We start from the raw sequence: 18786 nt of genomic DNA, 5'->3' as shown, positions 1-18786 counted from the left end.
TGGTTTTCTGTTGCTGTTCATAGGAAATTATAAAATTATTTATGTCTGTCTACCCAGTATGATAAAATGGAAAACATGGTGAAACACTGTGGATTTCCACAATTGTAGATCAGGATCCCCACCACGTTGAACATTTTAGACTTCGTTACATTTTTACATATGGCTAAAAACTCACTCATTCCAAAAATAATGGCAAACTTATCAGTCCAGATCTACTTCTTTACTCTGCCCCACATACCAAAGCCTTGGTTATTCCCCCAACAGCTAGAGGGATGTTTCATCATGTCAGACGTTGATATATAGACGAAACCCCCCTGGGGTGCTCATTTCTATCTATCTGTCCTCTTTTCTGAAGTGTTTCAGTTATTTTAAGCCTAGAAACAACTGCCCTCGTAAAAAAAAAAAGCCCCTGAAAGTGTGATGAAGAGGGGTGTGAGCTTTCCACGTACATCTGGGGATAGAAGTGCCTCCACAGTGCAAGAGGCAAGAAAGAGAGAAAAAGAAAGAGGAATACAAAGTGAGAGAAAGTGCCTAGTGAGGGGCAGAAAGAGCAGTTGTCAGTGTAAGAATACAACCAGATCAGGAGACTACAGGGGCAAGGGGTATTTATTTTCAAAACTTTATTTTAAGTGGGGAATTAATGACTAGTATTGGCTGCTTTCTATTTAAGCTTCAAGTGGTATATTCCTGTACAGTTTTTCTCTGCTTCTTCCGGTTCTGACTTTTCCTGTGTGAAAAGCATGCAGCTCCTCTGGCTGTGTCTGTTACCCTGCCTGTACCTGGCGTCCCAGTGCTCCGCAGAGCAGGGACTGGAGTTCCCCAGCTTTGACGGGAAGGACAGAGTCCTGCACATCAATGAACGCAACTACAAGAAGGCTCTGAAGAGGTTTGACATGCTGTGCCTTCTCTACCATGAACCGCAGCCAGCTCACAAGGGCAAACAAAAACAGCTTCAGATGACCGAGCTCGTGCTGGAGGTAAGGGGGAAAAGAGGTGGAAGAGAGGAGAAGAGAGAGGGAGATGAACCTCAGGGCAGCCTACCTTTCTGGTCTGAGAGGAGATGTTTGTGCTTTTTGATCTCAAGACAACACGTGTATAGCAACAGCCAAGGGAAAGCTCAACAGTTAACAGTAATGACTCTGGGGACATTTATACAATTTGATTTTTTTGAGTTAATAGCGTTTACAGTGTTCTTTTGACACGGCAGACACTTTAAACAGACTAGTTCCTTAGATGTCTTTGTCAAAGCTCTTCTGCGTTGCCAAGGTCAGCACTGTCATTCCATCACATTCAAGGTGGTTGATTTAAAAGGCTTGTTTTACTGAAGTTGTTTCACCATCAACTCCACTCACATCATAAACAGTGTTGACACCTTAACGCTCTTTCGGGAAACTTGACATTGCCTTTGATGGACCCTGTGTGGCCAAGTTACAGCCCCAGGACAGCTTGGACAGCTGCTATATGACCAAATGACACCGCTTGCTTTGTATAACTAAGGTTTGATGTCAGTGGTTCACTATAGCATCTCAATCACAGGTAACTTCCTGTCAGTGAACCTGTCTATTGCAGTTTTACCACGGTGCTCCCTTATGTCATGAGAAAATAAAGAGCGTACAAAAAATAAAAATACTGCAGTAAGAGAGGTGTTTTACTGCAGATAAAGTGTGGTATAACTGCAGTGTGTTGAAATGTCTGGGTCGTAAAATGTAGTCGACTACATTCAAAGCACTTTTACTGTGGATTGAAAACCACTATCTTTTCTTGTAAGGCCAGACTACAATAATAGCTATTTCACATGAAGTACATATGACCTCTTCACAGAATGAAATGTATGGGTGATATTTCTTCCATTTGTCTAGGGTTGATGGGTAATTTCAGAATAGAACACAACCTGTTTGTCTATGAAAGGGCAGAGTGGTATCAAGATGTTAATTTTTTATATTTCCATGTTCTAAGTCAGACCATAATTATAGCTTAGAACCAATTGGCTCAGAATGCAGAAATTAGCTAAAGCAAATATTGCTCCTTGCGATATTATAAATACATTGTTTTTTAATTCTGTAAGTACCCAACCCAGTCTCGACACAACGGCCTGAATCAAGCTCCAATTCACTGGTGAGAAGTGATAGTTCAGAGGCCTTTGTTCTTCTCTGTTGAAAAGTTCTCTGAACAGTAAACAGTTCTGAGTTCCTCCCACAGCCAGTTCACAGGGGGCTCTCCTCCGTTCGCCTTTGTGATCAAAGCCTTATTAGCAAAGACAGCACTGGCTGAGGTTGTCAGATCCAGTCCTAAGCACCAGACAGAGAGAGTGAGAAGAAGTTCTGTTTGAAAGGAGGGCATGCAATTTCCTTTTTCCAGCGGAGACTCATAAAACTTTACTCATGCAGGTAGATCAGAGGGAAAAAAAACAATCCATAACACACGTTAACACTACATTGTTGAAACAACTCATGGTGTGTCTTGTCGAACCCTCAGCTAACTGCACAAGTCCTGGAGGACAAGGACATAGGCTTTGGCATGCTAGACTCCCAGAAGGACGCCAAAGTGGCAAAGAAACTGGGTACGTCCTCATTTGTGCAAACATATCGTTTTTTTCTTGTCAATTCATATGCTAGGGAAAAACCCTGGGCACCAGTAACAAAACACCAATATAAAAACAAGGCTTATGAACTATTCCTTTACATTGAAAATGTAAAATAGCATTTTGTCTAGACCTGTTTCACAGTCAACCCTTGGTTTCCAAAGCAACTTGAATCTTCCTTTCCTCTGGGACCTCAGGTTTGGAGGAGGAGGGCAGTCTATATGTCTTCAAGGACGACCGTGTGATCGAGTTTGATGGCGAACTCTCGGCAGACACTCTGGTGGAATTCCTGCTGGACGTGAGTGGGGAACAAGCGGGAGCGACATGGGATGGAGGGGGAAGTGTCAGAGGGGCGCCTCGTTTTCCAGGATAGAGGTCTCATGAGCAAACAGAAAGTGATTACAAGACGTGAATCATGCAATGTAATGCACGGCTCAGTAGGCGTCCCTTTTAGGTCCTTCTCCCCCTTGCCTTTAGTAACTGTTAGTAAAAGTGTTTGTAGATGTTGTAGTTGTTAAATAAAGCTCAGGGTGTGCAGTTTAAACGTAGCGGATCTATGAAAGATGAATGCTATGTCTTTACATGTTTACTTGACCCTTTTCTGTAACTTAATAGACATTCCAGTGTACCTTAACTATAGCAGCCCAATGTCCACGTTGCCATAGGTACTAGAGGATCCCGTAGAGCTCATCAGTAACCCCATGGAGCTCAGGGCCTTTGAAAGGATGGAAGAAGACATCCGCCTCATTGGCTACTTCAAGGGAGAGGACTCCTGTGAGTCTAACGAATTGTATCCAACCTGCACGTGTGTGTGTGTGTGTGTGTGTGTCTGTCTGTCTGTGTGCAAACGCAGAAGCATTAATCACATGCGATGCCCTGTTCATACAAATCAAATAAGTGCGGTGGGGAGAGTGTGCAGAGACAGATATTGCCCCTCACTTTAAGATGCGCTCGTCTGTCTGCTCTCATATTTCTTCTGTACCAATCTGCCCCTTAATGTCACCCTGCTGTTCCAGCCCCACACCCCTCAGAGGCCCCCTACTGTGCAAGGGACCTAATGAAAGTAAATAGCTATTAAACCGGCTGCTAAAAAGACACTTCGTTACGAATGATCTACACTCCTCCTTGCCTCCTGAGAGGCTATTACAGTAATAGCTTCTAGTTCTCTGTCTAACAGGTCGGAAGCAATTATAGACCACGTTGCTCTAAATAAGTTTAAAATCTTCTGTATGAGGTAGGAAGCTTTTTTTTTTTTTTTTTAAATTGAAATCCCATTTCTGAGAAGATTGTAGGACCTGTGTCAGTGACCTTATTGAGAAGACTGCCTGGTCCCTCTGGAGCTGAGTGTTTCTGTTACTGAAGAGGGAGAGAAAACTGCTCAACTGAAATTGAATGTCAACCCCTTGTTTTCCCGGTCATATAGCTTTCTGAAGAAAGATGAGTATTTAATGCAACCCCGCCAAACTGTATTCTATTTCTTCCTCCTATTCAATTCCGGCAGATTATAAGGCCTTCCAGGAGGCTTCGGAGCGTTTTCAGCCCTACATCAAGTTCTTCGCCACATTCGACAAAGCTGTGAGCACAGTGCCCTTTCACCAACCCAAAACAAATTAAACCTATGTGTGCAGGCAGCCTTACTGTGGATTACTCTTCTACAAAATATGTTTGTTTGTTGTGATGCAGACTGCAAAGCACCTCTCTCTGAAGATGAACGAGGTGAACTTCTATGAGCCTTTCATGGAGGAACCAGCCATCCTCCCTGGCAGGCAACTCTCAGAGATGGACATAGTGGACTTTGTCCACCAACACAGAAGGTTAGGATGTTCTGACCACTGATGTATACAAACACACACACACATGAATCATTCGTACCCGGTCGATTTCATATCATCACTGTTATTCCTGATCCCATGGATTATCCAACTCCGTGTCTGACGTCTTTGAAATGTTGTGTGGCTGTGGTTTGTCTACTGCAGGGCGACTCTGAGAAAACTGCGTGCAGAGGACATGTTTGAGACATGGGTGAGTGGCAGTATTGCATTGCCTCTCCCAGAGCACAGGGAATTATACTGGAGGGACTAAACGCAGTGTGTGCCCATTCCCGTATTTAATGTCCTTTTCCCAGGAGGACGACATGGATGGGATCCACATTGTAGCCTTCGCTGAGGAGGAAGACCCCGGTGGGTTGATCTTGAATTTTACAGAGCCACCTCTCTAATCTTTGGTACAGTGAGTCTCTAAGATAATGGTGTATTATCTACAGATGGTTATGAGTTCCTGGAGATCCTGAAAGACGTGGCCAGAGATAACACCAACAACCCTGAACTCAGCATAGTATGGATCGATCCTGATGACTTTCCTCTGGTATGACCTCAGAGCCAGACACACCAGCATCCGTATGTACAGAATATCAGAGCGTACAGTGTTTCACCTGGTGTGAGGTGATTGTTCAGCTTCATCAACTGTACCAGTGGTTTGTGTTGTTTCCGCAGTTGACCACATACTGGGAGAAGACTTTCAAGGTTAACCTGTTTAAGCCTCAGATTGGAGTGGTGAATGTAACCGACGTAAGTTGATCTCCCTTTCAAATTGGGTTTCAGTAGTGTAATGTTGAGGACGAGAGTACACCTGTTGATTGTGAGAAAACGTGGACACTAGTAAAAAGAAATAAACTAAAAATGACATACAGACGCTTAGAGATGAACATGATTTCAGTTGGAGGAAGTGGGCAGTGATTGACATCTGACCCCTTATCATGGCAGGCGGACAGTGTCTGGCTGGACATGTCAAATGACGAAGACCTGCCCACAGCCGAGGAACTAGAGGACTGGATAGAAGATGTGCTGTCTGGGAAGGTTAACACTGAGGATGACGATGATTTCAGAGATGACTATGACTATGACAGGGATGAAGAGGACAGTCACCAGCCTGACGATCGTCGTGACTATAACAGGGATGAAGAGGACAGTGACTAGCAGCGATCGCTTAGGTAGTGTTTTATTGAACAGTGTTGAAATGATCACATATTTTCTTGGACATTTAAAAGTTAATATAATTGTCATATAAGAATTTAAGAAAGTGGAATGTTTCGTCTCTTTGAGATTTATGTTGAGACTTTATTACGTTCTTTGTACAAGACCTAATTTGACAGTACAATAAAACTATCACTACAACATAGGATAACCTTTTACATTTTCCCAGTAAAAGCTTATTAATGTCAGAGGAGTGCAAAGGTCCTTGGGAGTCCAGACGCGAGTCCATAATTACTTCATTGTATCATTATGTGAGACTGAATGAATAAATGCAACAGAACCTACATGTTTTTCAGTGTAAATGCGTATGCATGTATGTGGCTACATTTAGAGAACGTGTGTGTGTGTGTGTTTCAGGCCGTTCTCATCTCTGAGGTCATAGCTTCCGCGTCCAGTCAGATCAGCTGCATGCTATGCTGAACTCTTCTCACTTTGAATTATTCAAAACCAATCTGAATAATGCAACTTCGTTAGTCTTTCTAACACGGTGTCAGAAGCACAGACACAGGCACACTTTACACACACACACACACACACACACACACACACACACACACACACACACACACACACACACACACACACACACACACACACACACACACACACACACACACACACACACACACACACACACACACACACACACACACACACACACACACACTCTGTGTGAATTGATAGTGTTACTGGGCATTAATGAATAATGAGACATTCAGTTAAAATGGCCTCCCTCCTGCTTTACTCATACATGATATGATGCAGTGTGTCTGGATTATGGCACAGCACATCAACATGCTGGCTACAGCTGACTGAATGGGTACCAGGGGGTACCAGGGGTTGTGTCCGCAGGCAACAGGACAGATCCCTGCATGCTCCCCCTCTCCCAGAGGAGCGAGGAGGGAGAACACTTAAGACCGCTGTTGGTTTGAATGCTGGCTGCGGGCCCTGGTGAGTGTCTCCGGGGCCTCGGCTTCTACTGACACCTGCCTCACGACGGAACGCGATGACCCTCAAGGATAACGACACAGGGACCGGCAGAGGGGCGGGTCCAGGGGTTTGCCGATTTCAATCAGCAACCCTGGAAAATGGGACTAAGGAAGAGCATGAGATGGCGAATAGGAAGGCCAAGGCCGTAGAGAACTGCTGAATATCTAATGGCCCTTCCCCTCCACCCAAGGACATCTATTTCTATGTTTTTGCACACCTCCGCCATTTGCGTAGTGTCCCCAAGCTAATTGAGTGAACATGACCGAGGGTATAGGGGCTAAGTACACATCCCAGGGGGGTGAGTGTACAACCCAGTAGTGTCCATGAGCCATGTGGAATCCCATAAGGCACCACAGTATTTTGGAGCTTGCGCAATTTCACACAACGGCATAAATAGCCATATAATAACATTACCCTTTGGAGAATGTCAGAATCCAAGTATCTCCTAAAACCAAGTTGAATCATTACTGAGGGGTTATTTCTTCTTTCAACAACAGCAGAGCTCGTTCATGTAAATTTCACGCTTGTTTTATTAATTTTAAGAGGAATGTGAATTGCATCATTTCGAGTCACAAGTGTGTCCTGAACTTGATGGGTTTATTGATTTCCTTGCCAGTCTCCAGAAGACACCCTTGGAATTTCTTTAGCGACACATGACAATACACGGCACTCCAATCCAGTGCACAGAGCCAACGGGCTGGTTTGGGAATAATGGTCAGTTCTCTCCTCACTAATCAGTGTGACCCTGGCACTGGATTAAGGGGCTGAAGGGTCGTTGTAGGTGCAGAATCACTTCAGGTGGATCATCTATTTATCAGCAAATTGACATTTCAACGATCGCTTTCACAATAGAAACTGCCCATATTCATATGGCGTCCCGTGCAAACCGCCTTCTCTCCTGCACTTTACCGTCGGTTATCAGGGTGAAATAATGTCTCCACAGAATGCCGTCAGGAATCGTACACGAGATGTGTGTTAAACGCCCTCACAAGGCATCAACTAGAGACAAGAGAAAGATCTACCTTATAAAGAGATGTTAGAGGATAATGAAATGCTAATACATTCAAGTATGTCCACATGCAGCTACATGCAAATTAGCTGTCACTCAAACATTATTATTCCGTCAAAGACAAAACAGTATTAAAAAAAAGGGCCGTACGTGGCTTTGGAATGTTGGTCTGTATAATAAAGCGAAATGCACATCCTTCTGGATGAACGCATTTTAATGTGAAAGTAAAAATTGAGCTCTATTCTTCCCTTTATTCAAAACAAGAAACATTTTGACATTTGACATCCAACTGAATACTTTAAGTACCAACTACATTTCTAGTCTCCACCGACTTTGTCTCACATTAATCACACTGTTAATGTGAATTAACTTTGAGTGTTTATAACACAGCTGTTACATTTATCAGACCTGTTATACAATTTGAAGACTGTTGCTAGTAGGACTCTTTAGTCCTTGAGCTCATTCTGACTTTCACAAGCACAGGTTAGCAATGAATCTTCCCTTCCCAGCACTGATCTTGTTCAGCTGAGCCAAAAGCCCAAGAGCCTGGCTCAGAGAACTAAGGGCTTGGCACACACTGGATAACCTGATCCCATTGATCTGACTCCTGCTTCAGTCCATCAGCACACAGTATGGCCAACGCGTGCACGCACGCACACGCACGCACACACACACGCGCACACGCGCGCACACACGCACACACACACACGCACATCCGAGTCATTACAAAATTTAAAGAAGGAAGAGGGGGAAAACAACATATCCCATTTAGATGCAAATGCTTCTCGTTTCATTTCCAGTCTCACCCATATCTCCCTGACTCTCCTAAAGCGGAGAACGCAGGATCGCCCTGGCAACAGATGAGTACTGACAGGCGGGCCCTCAACTGGTTTTCGGGGGATGAGGTTGCTTGCGTCGCCACTGGACACATTAATTTACCCACAAGGCTTTGTGGTGCCCCACTGAGAGCCTGACAGAAAGCCAATTATTACAGGCACCATAACATCGAGCCAGTCCCGAAAAAACTGAGTTGACATTTGGCTCATTCGTTCCAGAGAGCGGGATCTAACTGTTAATGGGAGATGACAGAGCAGAATGTTTAAATTGGTGTCTGACACGGTTAACAGCGGTCACAACAACACAGTGGCCTTCTTGGAGAGTCTGGCTGGACCCGATTCCTTCAGAGAGTAGTTCAACTCTGGCCCAGAGAATGAAGTAACGGTCATTTCAATTCAGTGTGGAAAAACATCATCGCCGTAGTGCTTGAATAACAGTGCTTCATAAAGACAGTTTACAAATCTTCATAAAAATGTTTATTTTATACAAATACCTAGTGTGCTGTGAAATTGACACATTTGTTACGATGCAACATCAGGTCGGTAAAAAGACCTGCAGCACGAGTGCAACCTGACAGCCCATTAGCCTGGTCCCGGACCCGTTTCTGCCATATTTCCAGACAAGTTCGGGTCCGGGACCAGGCTAACAAAATGTGATGGTGAATATACAGGGGTGGCTGCTCATGTGACGAGGGATGGCATATGCACATGCATCGTTACATAAATAATACAGTGTAGAAACAAGAGGCACAGTCACAGGAGGCGGCTGTGGCCGGTTTCAAGGTCTGGGCCTAACAGGTGTCCAGGAAAACCGGCCATTGGAGTACAAAAGACACCCAGTGCTATAGGTATAAAAAAAAAAAAGCTTTTTTTTTTCTCTCCTTTTTGAACGTGCGTGCGAAAAACAACAGAGCAGAGTATCTGGGGACACAGCATAACGTGTTGGTGAATCCAAACGTGTGTCCACAACCAAGTTCTCCCAAGACTGAAGACTGTCATGCCTGGCTTTGTCTGCCAGGTGGCGCTGAAGCACAGTTTGTTTTTTGTGAATGGAAAATGCTGAACTGTGCTACTGTGCGCAGGACCTTCACAAACCAAGGCCATTTTACAGGTGGATTAACAAGCTCACACATTGATAGGTAGACTTGAAACAACCCATCCCAACCACCCAGTTGGATAGACCTACTATTATCAGCAACGCTCACAAGGGGAGAATATGGATTCATATTTGTCATTATATGACCGTCAATGTTCTTCCGTTTTTATGAGGAACCAATTTAAATCCTCACACACTGAACACGATATCCTGCTTGTTGACAAGGTCGTAAACAACCAATCAGGCAAGTCTCCTCCTTACTACCTTCAACATCAATCATCTTAATCAGCTGTTTATGGAACTTAAATGGTAACAGCTGCAGAGTAAAGTATGCGGTGTGCATGGGAGCTAACCAAGGCCGTGGTCCAAATCAGTGTCATATACTTTGGTGGGTTGAGTTCTGTCTCTTCTTTCCTGGACTTTTCGTTCACGCTACGTAATGAACGTGTCACTTTTAAAAAGGTTAACAAGTTGTGCCGGCAGTAGTACGTGAAACACAGCATGCTGTGTGCTACAGAAGGATATCATCCCCGATTGGACAGTCAGTGTTAACACCCAGAAATGTACTGCTGTTTGCATTGGCCGCAACACAGCACATACTTTGGTCTGAAAATAGCCTTTTTGACAGATCTTTTTGGGGATTTGAGGCTTTCGGTCTCAGGGTTAAACTCCTGACACGGAAATTCCATTTAATGTTTCCGATAAATAGTCGAGACCGGGGTCGTTTAAAACATATGAAAAAAAACACTGCTGATGTTCATGCATGACTACTGCATGTCCACAGCTTGGGAGCCAAGGACATGGGAAGGGGAGCTGACCTAACAGACTTATACAGACAGATCAATGTATTTATACATATTCAATATACAGACGTAGAAAACATGTGCATGTAATGCAAATAATGTGATTGAAGTAACTATATTTCCATGACTTGTCGTCATCAAAGACTTAAATCATAAGAGTCTGTGTCATTTCTACGAGATACAGGCCCGGGACATAACGGTTGACAGCGATGACCCAGCGAAAGCAGACAAACTAGGAAGCCCCCATTGCCTCCAGACTGCAGGTGTCCGTCCATACGGGGGGGGGGGGGCGTCCAGAGTAGTCTCATTTTGTTGGTGGAGAGTGAGGCGCAGGAGTGCAACGACCGCCACCACAGAACAGACAGAAAAGGCCGGCCTGAGACTGGGCGGTGTTCAACACCAGACAATAATCTGAGTGGCGACAGTCCGTAGTGGTTTAGCTGAGAGGAGGGATGGAACGGCCACCGCAACGACATTAGATATATCAAAATGGCCGCCCCCTCCTTGGGTGTTGGTTACCATGGAATATTAGCAGCTGAGAGTACTGGTCACGACCTCAGCTTCAGTCTTTCCGAGGTGAACCAACCGATTGTGCACACAGACAAATTCTATGCAGTTGTGTGCATACCGTTTACATATCCGGGTCCAATTCAATAATCTTCGTTTTCACAAAAAATGGGTTCAATTCATCACCGCTGCTCATTATTACATTTCCCACCCTCCGTGTTCTTTCTCTCTTTCAAATCAACTCATGTAAACCAGGTAAATCAGAGATAAAAAAGGACAATGTATTCAAACATGTGTAACATATATATTCATATATAATATATAAAAATCCAAAAATAAAATAGAATCGCAAATCCAAAACATAAAAAAAAAAATCTAAATAAAAAGGGAATCAGGTTGATGTTGAACAGTTCCCCAGTTCTACACAGAGGTCTCGGACTGTAGCCGCAGGACAAACTTGTGCGACTTGGGATCGATGAACTCCTCGGACAGCTGGATGTAGGGGATCCTCTTGGCAGTTACCACCAGGCTGAAGTCTATGCACTTGAGGAGGAAGAGGGCGCCCTCCTTGAGCCCGCTGGTGACCGACGCCTCGCTGATCAGGGTCCACTGCCGGCCCAGCCAGCGCTCCCGGCCGTACTGCAGGGTGGGCCCGGGGTTCAGGTAGCTCTCCAGGAAGGCCTGGGACATAGAGGAGTGGGAGTCAACACACACCAACCGAGTCGAAGGCTTGCGAGAACACACATTAACAGCACACCGAACTGGAGCGACAGCGAGCCCCAGCGAGCCCCAGCGGACAGTTACAATCAATCACGAACAAGGTTGTCTATTAATCACGCTGACTGCCGCTCAGCAACACCGCTGTACACACAGAGAGGCCGGGGGGGGCAGCCCGGGGACGGCGTGTGGAGCAGCGGCTGACCTTAGGCGTCATGTTGTTGGTGATGCAGAAGGCCAGGTGCTGCTGGATGCTCTCCATGCTGTGGCAGTGCTGCTGCCTGGTGGTCCGGAGGTACTTCTGCAGGGCCCGCGCCATGGAGGGGAAGATGGCCTGGGCCGCCTCGCGGGGGTCCATCACGTCGCCGGGGGCCTTCTTCAGCTCCTCCTCCTGTGTGCGCTTGATGTGTGTGAAGGCCTCCTCTACTGCCACCACCAGCCTGGGAAGGCAACATTACACAGGGTTGATGTACACTGGCTGGAAGGGCTGGGGCCCCCGCTTCAAAGGCCTTTGCATTGTGTCTTTATTAAAACGAGTACCGCGCGTCAAGCCAATGAGATGAGACACGCTAAAGCAATACAGTCGAGTTATTATCGGTTTGCGTGTATAAACTGGTTCTCTTTACCTGTAAAGCGCTAAAGAAATCCCCCAGCTGACCTTTCGGCACTCTTATACAACAGACAAAATCCTCACCGGGCTTTGCGCTTGCGAACGCGTCTCTCATGCTCCGCCTCCTCGTAGTACAGCTCGTTGTGACTGGTGTCTCGGCGACGGGCGGCGGCGGCGATCATGGCCCTGGACTGGGACTGGGCCAATCCGGTGGCAGCGTTGTTGCCAGGGCCTATAAAGGCAGATCACAGGTTAGGTTCCTGTCTGTGTTTTCACAGATGGGGCACATAGAGGAGGGCAGTGTCAAAAGGTCACCACACTAACAACACACATCCTGTAATTACAGTATGCCACATAAAGAGACCGACTTAAAAAAAGCCATTTGCTTCTCTGAATAATAGTAAAACCCAGATGATGAAGGATATAAAAAAAAAACGGCATGGTTAAAAATGCATGGCCCAAGTTTAAACTCCCTCACCCACACCGTATCTATGATTAATATTCAGTTATTCAGGTTCCTCTGCTACTCTGTGCCTGTGGGCGGTGTTTAGTGTCCGTCGTAATAACCATCCCGGGCCAACTTCAAAAGTTGAGCGTCGGGGCGCATGTAATTATGGGAGTGTTAATATGCAAGAGAGCTGCGTCTCATGTTAATACAGGTTAAGAGAGGGCTGCTGCAGTATTAATAGGGGACATGCTGGGGATCGGGACGAAACAACAGTGATATATTCATGCCATATAGAACCAGTCTGAAAAAAGGGCTGCCGTGATCAGGAACCTGTAAAATAAAAGAGATGTGAAACCCCTAAATGAGATGGGAGAGGTTTCTCCATGTAGGTAGTAATGGTGAATATAAGAAGACTAACTGGTGATTACAGCTCAAGGCTTGGCTAGTTGTAAAAACGAGCGCAGCGGGTGAATTTCTGTCTGACTGTCAGCATCAACACTGGGAAAACCGAACTAGTGTCTATGAGTGTTCATTGATTCATTTCAGCAGCCATTTCTCCTGCTGCTTTGTCTGTAGTCAGTCTCCAGATTGCTTAGTGGTTGAGCTACGAATCACGGTAGGAGGACTTTGTCATATCGCCGTCCCTGACTCAGGCTGCAGTTATTGTAATATGAGAGGGAGGGAGGCTCTCCCTAGAGGCATGCTCCTCAACGAGGGGAACGAGCAAAGAGCGACACAGTGTGCAGATAGCTATTGATTTAACATTGATGTCTGTCTCATTCTGAACTACACTGGATGTTGTAGGAGTAGGATGAAAGGAGAGGGAGGGAGAGAGGGAGAGAGAGAGAGAGGGAGAGAGGAGAGAGAGAGAGAGAGAGAGAGAGAGAGAGACTAGCAAAAGTCAGAGATACAAAGAAACAGAAAGATAGAGAGGATAGAAACTGAGACCTGGTCACACTGGGTGGGTTGTGGGAGGGGGGGGGTACAGAGGGAGAGAACGGGACTAACACTAACAGGGAGCACAGAAAAATAGTCATGTGCTCATGAAGAAGTCATGATGCCTCCTCAACAAATGCATTTATTTATTCTCCCTTTCTCCAGATATCTTGTGAGACTTGCCTCTTGCCCACGGCTGATTTGACAAACTCTACGGATTCATGTTCCATATCGAAAACTGTCAAAGCAAATGTTCAGCAACATGTGGGACGAACTAGTTACTCATTAGGTGACAGTCGCAACACGTCACATGCTTGAGATGTGGCCTGTGCAAGCATGTTGACAGCTGTCTTTCTCAACCAATGAGGCATGCAATTTTCAGTGGAGTGCATGGAGATTGGTTGGGAAAGAATCCCCAGTGGGGTAGAGTTGGGTTAGTGAGTAGGTCCTGGCAGAGGTCAGAGATGCAAGGTTTTAGTGAGAGGGGCACAGTTATTCCATATAAACACGATACTTACAGTCCAAAAGATACACTTTCAGTTTAGCTTTAAAGACCTCTTTGGACGTTAAAGAGAGCAACCAAGCAGAAAGACAGGAGAGGAGAGAGTCAAACATGAAGCCCAAAGGACAGAGAAGAGAGCAGCTACAGAAGACCGAGACGGTTAAACCCCAAGAGACCTCTTGCACTCACCCGTGCTGGGGGTCATGGGGAACTCACCGTCCACATTATAGACCTTGAGGCCAGCCAGGTGTTTGGCCGCCCGCGACTTAGAGGCGGTGAGCAGGGCCGGGTTGTGGACAGGGAAGTCCCTGTAGTAGTTCTCAATGATTGCCAAAGCAGCCCGCTGAATGCTACACACACACACACACACACACACACACACACACACAGACAGGAAGAAGAAAAATATATTTCCATTTTCATTTGGAACCTCTGGACATATTGAGGAGAAAAAAAGAATCTGACTTGAAGGGTGTAGGACAATAACCAGCAAGTACAATCAATACCATGAAATGAATAACGCATGTCTTTGAGGAAGAAATATACCTTTGAATGAAACAAATCAATAAAAAACAGAAAAAAGAAACACCAGACACTCCATGGGTAGACGCTGAGCGAGGCAGAGAGACAGAGACCATTTCAATTCCGTAATGAAAATTTCATTATGTTTATTTCTCAATTCAGGACAGTTGAAGATCTAGAAGATGTGTCTTCTGATGCACATCTCACTATTTCAGGAAGTATTCACAGGTACACACGCTTGGTGGATAGACCATTCCCTGGCCAACAACCACTTATGAGCTTGCAGGCACCAGACCAACAACAAGGAGGTACTGGAGTGCAATAACCCTTTTGACAAACACACTGGACACATCAGGTGCAAACTGACCGTGTTTCCATCTAGAAAATATTTATTTCCTGCTAGTGCACTGTAACCTGTTCATACAAGCTGTTGTAACTTCAATTAGCCCACTGATTGGGCAGCAACAGCTGTTCACAGTGCAGCAGCACAAGTCCGTTCCACATGGCTCCTCCGACTGACTGACCGGTCCTTTCCACCCACCAGGACGATCGGCCCACTATGTTAAAGAGGAGGTATTTTCAACTCCCTCCCTTCCTATTTGAAACAGAATCCTGTCTGTTTCTCCTTGCCACTGCAGCTTTTCCTCTCCCACATGCATGTGCCATAAGCGCTAACTTAATTGTTGTGGACAAAGTGTCAGGCAGGGAGGGAACACCGCGTGCCGGCTGAAGCATGTGCCACCCATTTCCTCCTGAGGCAGCCAGACAGACAGGCAGAGAGACATGCAGGCAGTCAGGCAGCACAGTGAGGCTACTGTCTTCCCAGACAGATAGACTAAAATCTATTTTCAGGTTTTTTTCACCTTCTTTACTCAAATTCAAATTACATTATTGATATGTCATAACAATGTATATATTGTCAAAGCATAATCTGATTATTTACTTTATTTACAATGTAACATATATAATAATAATATTCAAGATTGTCAACAGCATTCAACATGAAGTAGCCTAATATTTATATTTTAGACCATGAAAAACATTTTTACATTAATTTTGCTTCTATAAAATTTGAAAACTATGACTAGACCATAAAAAGCTAAAAAGCTGCAGTGCGATACCCACTCTCACCGAAAAGTGTGCTCCTTAGGTAAGAAAAAACTACTTTTTAGATGTGTTGGAGCAGTGTTTCTCAACCCTGCTCCTAAGCGCCTCCTGAGAAACACTGTGTTAGAGAAAGACACCACTGAGACAATTTAGGGACAAATGTATCACGTTTTTATGTGTATATAACAACAAAAATGTAATTGCATCACCATCCAGGGCAGAGTGGGTGGACATCTTACGAAACTCTAAAGACCCCGCATCAGGATGGAGGCAGCCCTTTGTTCTCATTCAGGAGCATCTTTATCATTTATTAAAGCTACACTGGATCCCAAACAGTGGCCTAGATAGGAGCCTGTCTGGGCCTGTGGCTCGTCTCTTCTCCAGTAGCTAGTTGACATGGTTGAATGCTCTGGTGTTTGCTAGTTGACTCAATGATTACCTCAGGAGGTGAAAAGCAAGATTCCTGTAAAAGTAAGGGCTTCTCCTGCCCTGAGATTGGTATCGAAAAACAGCCCCAGCCAAAACAGAAGAACAGGCCTCCAGGCCTCAGCTGGTTAATCATTATGCTAACTCGTCAGAGACTTGCCAGACAGCCCGCCTGCCAGAGAGACACACTGAGGAATGTCATCACTGGCTACCAGGGAATGACCAAGAACTGGCCTGGGCAAATGGCCGGAAACATGTCCCGTCTCAGTGTATGTTTGTCTCTGGAACGTGTGTGTGTGTGTGTTTGTGTGTGTTACAAACGTGGCTCACAACTTTTTCGTTAACAGTTCCACCAACTGGATTTTGTCTGGAATACCTCTGATGTCTTTTTTAACCAGTAAGCTTGTGGTCATCTGAATTTAACCCGAGTATAGTCCCAGTACCACTAGGTATCTTAGTTCCTGTATCCTCCCTGATCAGACGCTTTGTTGCTTGTAGGGACAACTAGACAACTAATTAGCCGCTTGCTTCCAAGCGCAGATGGAAAACAGGCTGACGTAGCATTAGCCAGCCAAGGAAACAGACAGGGCTCTTTATGGGCATCAACAACCCAGAGGCAATGCTGGTGAGGTAAAGGTTAGAGCACTTTGCATGGCAGTGATTTGCCACAGAGGTAGAGAAAGGTGAACAAGAGTACACCATATCTATGCTGTTATGATAATTAGAGAAGAGGTAGAGAGGGAAAAAGACAGAGAGAGAGACAGATGGTGAAAGACAGAGACAGGAAGAGCACCATAGACCGTGACACATTATGGATGCTTTTTGAGAGTCCCAATATATTACTCATCAACACCTTTCTGAGGTAAAACATCTGTGCCGATATTCTAGTCAGTCAACCAGGTTCTTCTAGTTCAAGCGGTTCTCAGTGTTTATTACTCACGCTCTCCTCTCAAACTCCCAGTCATGGGATTCTTGCTAACTCTGAACCCTCTCACCTCCCAATTAGCTTTCCCGCTCTCTCCAACTCTCTTCTTTCTCAAAAGGAGTTGAATTTCTCGCCTGGAATCTCAGACCGTTTATTCACGCCTTTAAATTACTACCCCTAACCCACCTCCCCACAACCCCCCGCGTCTCACCTGAGCTGCCCCAGGTTGTAGTGGCGCGTCTCTCCGTCGGTGGCGCGCGTTACGCAGACAGAGAAGGCGGGCTGTAGCTGCCTGAGCTCCAGCAGAACAATTGCCAGGTAGTGGATGAAGAGCAGAGCGTCCACCAGAGACACGGCGTACTGGACGATACCCTGGTAGTTCTCGTCCTGCACGGGGTAGACAACAGAGGCCGTCACAAGGACGCGCAGGATAGAAATGAGTGTTCTGCTGCCCAGGAAGTATTACATTTCTGCAAAACCTTTCCATGACACACATCTATATATCCTGTGTTGGTGTTACCATGCACCCCACGCACCCACCCACCCACCCAACCCCCACCCGTACCTGTGAGTCCAGTATCCGAACACCATAGAACAGCCAGTAGGAGATGACAAACAGCAGGACCAGGACGGCCAGGAGGGCCCGGAACACAAACACCCGGGGCAGGCCGGCGCGCGGCGCCCGGAAGAACAGCGCCCACACGGCGAACAGCAGGATCAACAGCTTGAACGCCACAGATATGAAAAGGCCCTCACAGGCCGTTCCGCACGCCTGGAGCTTCTCGGGCCAGAGGAGGTGGGGCAGGGCCAGGAAGGCCAGGGGCGTCAGGAAGACCAGCAGGCCCAGGACCACAGAAAGGGTCAGGGTGAAGTAGCGCCGGCAGTCCAGCCCCACGCTGTCTTCCAGGTCCTTGGTGATCCTAACGATGTCCTCCTGGGACAGGCTGTGTTCCGACGTCCCGGTGACTGCAGTTGTGGTCTCGCCCCAGTTGTCATCCTGGGGGAAGTGGGTGGGGGTCGGGGGGGGGGGAGAACAGTCAGTTCAGTCAGACTTGAAACTGTGTTTTCCATTCAAACATCAGCCAGTGAACTGAGTGCGAGCAGACGGAGTTAGGTGGGAAATGGAAAAAGAAAACAGAGACCAGAGCAACTGCCAACTGTGGGACGCGAGGTTAAGCATGACGTTGCTGTTTGCCGGCATCCACAGATAAGGTCACTTCTAGCAGGCCAGAGCGGTTAAAACAACACAGATAAGTCTTTACACCCTTGCTAGTTTGGGTCTAAACGCTGTGGAATATGAATGATTCTATTGCTATGTATGTAATATTTGTACACAGAATTTTTACTACAGGCCGCAGATATTCAGTGTCTAAACACCACCTTTTTATCCCATCTATGAGGTAGAGGTATTATCTTAACACTAAGTAGGAAACTTAACTATAAAAGTATATATACAGACTAAATAGATTTGAACTTACAGGCCCATTTTAAGACCAAACTGCTAGCATGGTAAGCTATCTATTGTTCTTTTGCTAGAATAAGCTAAACATTAATGTCATGGCCATTCGTAAATCCACCAAAACCTATTCTATTAGCTGAATAAACAAAAACCTTGCTTGGCAGATTTACCCTGATCAATGGTTGTAGATAAACATGAAGTGGTCAATGCATTTGGTCCTTTGGTCCTTCATCCGTTGAATTAGGGAATCATTTAATGAAGACAATATTTGGTTGAAATG

General features: G+C 45.7%; 2 protein-coding genes across 7 annotated transcripts in view; one reads left to right on the top strand and one right to left on the bottom strand.

Moving 5' to 3' along the window:
- The first annotated feature begins 414 nt into the window (after nt 1-414).
- Nucleotides 415-5897, top strand: LOC105019880 (calsequestrin-2). The gene is made up of 12 exons (XM_020042236.2): nt 415-602; nt 740-977; nt 2476-2560; nt 2779-2879; nt 3247-3355; nt 4083-4156; nt 4265-4395; nt 4558-4603; nt 4707-4761; nt 4845-4945; nt 5074-5148; nt 5344-5897. Exons 1-12 carry the CDS (start codon nt 421-423, stop codon nt 5554-5556), a joined length of 1410 nt encoding a protein of 469 aa, XP_019897795.1. The 5' UTR covers nt 415-420; the 3' UTR covers nt 5557-5897.
- Nucleotides 5898-8902: 3005 nt separating this feature from the next.
- The window catches only part of LOC105019882 (vang-like protein 1), a 37897-nt gene continuing 28013 nt past the window's right edge, over nt 8903-18786 (bottom strand). For 4 of the 6 annotated variants that reach the window (XM_013139986.4, XM_013139985.4, XM_034289744.1 and 1 more), the window contains 6 exons: nt 17613-18044; nt 17259-17434; nt 14257-14417; nt 12266-12413; nt 11777-12011; nt 8903-11535 (listed from right to left, as the gene is read on the bottom strand). In XM_013139986.4, coding sequence (XP_012995440.1) covers nt 11275-11535; nt 11777-12011; nt 12266-12413; nt 14257-14417; nt 17259-17434; nt 17613-18044 — 1413 coding nt within the window. In that variant the 3' untranslated portion in view covers nt 8903-11274. The remainder of the gene's footprint in view (nt 11536-11776; nt 12012-12265; nt 12414-14256; nt 14418-17258; nt 17435-17612; nt 18045-18786) is intronic. The other 2 variants (XM_013139987.4, XM_020042460.3) reach the window with 1 other exon arrangement.

The sequence above is a fragment of the Esox lucius genome, chromosome 22 (assembly GCF_011004845.1).
Source record: "Esox lucius isolate fEsoLuc1 chromosome 22, fEsoLuc1.pri, whole genome shotgun sequence".
Taxonomy (NCBI): Eukaryota; Metazoa; Chordata; class Actinopteri; order Esociformes; family Esocidae; genus Esox; species Esox lucius.
Note: the sequence above shows the minus strand (reverse complement) of the source record. Positions and strands in the feature narration are given on the sequence as shown.

What these genes read in the sequence shown, in the direction of transcription:
- LOC105019880 (XM_020042236.2), top strand. Translation starts at nt 421, where the DNA reads ATGAAGAGGGGTGTGAGCTTTCCACGTACATCTGGGGATAGAAGTGCC. An exon ending in TTTGTCCACCAACACAGAAG is followed by an intron (nt 4,396 to 4,557) that starts GTTAGGATGTTC and finishes TGTCTACTGCAG; the next exon opens with GGCGACTCTGAGAAAACTGC. An exon ending in AGGACATGTTTGAGACATGG is followed by an intron (nt 4,604 to 4,706) that starts GTGAGTGGCAGT and finishes TCCTTTTCCCAG; the next exon opens with GAGGACGACATGGATGGGAT.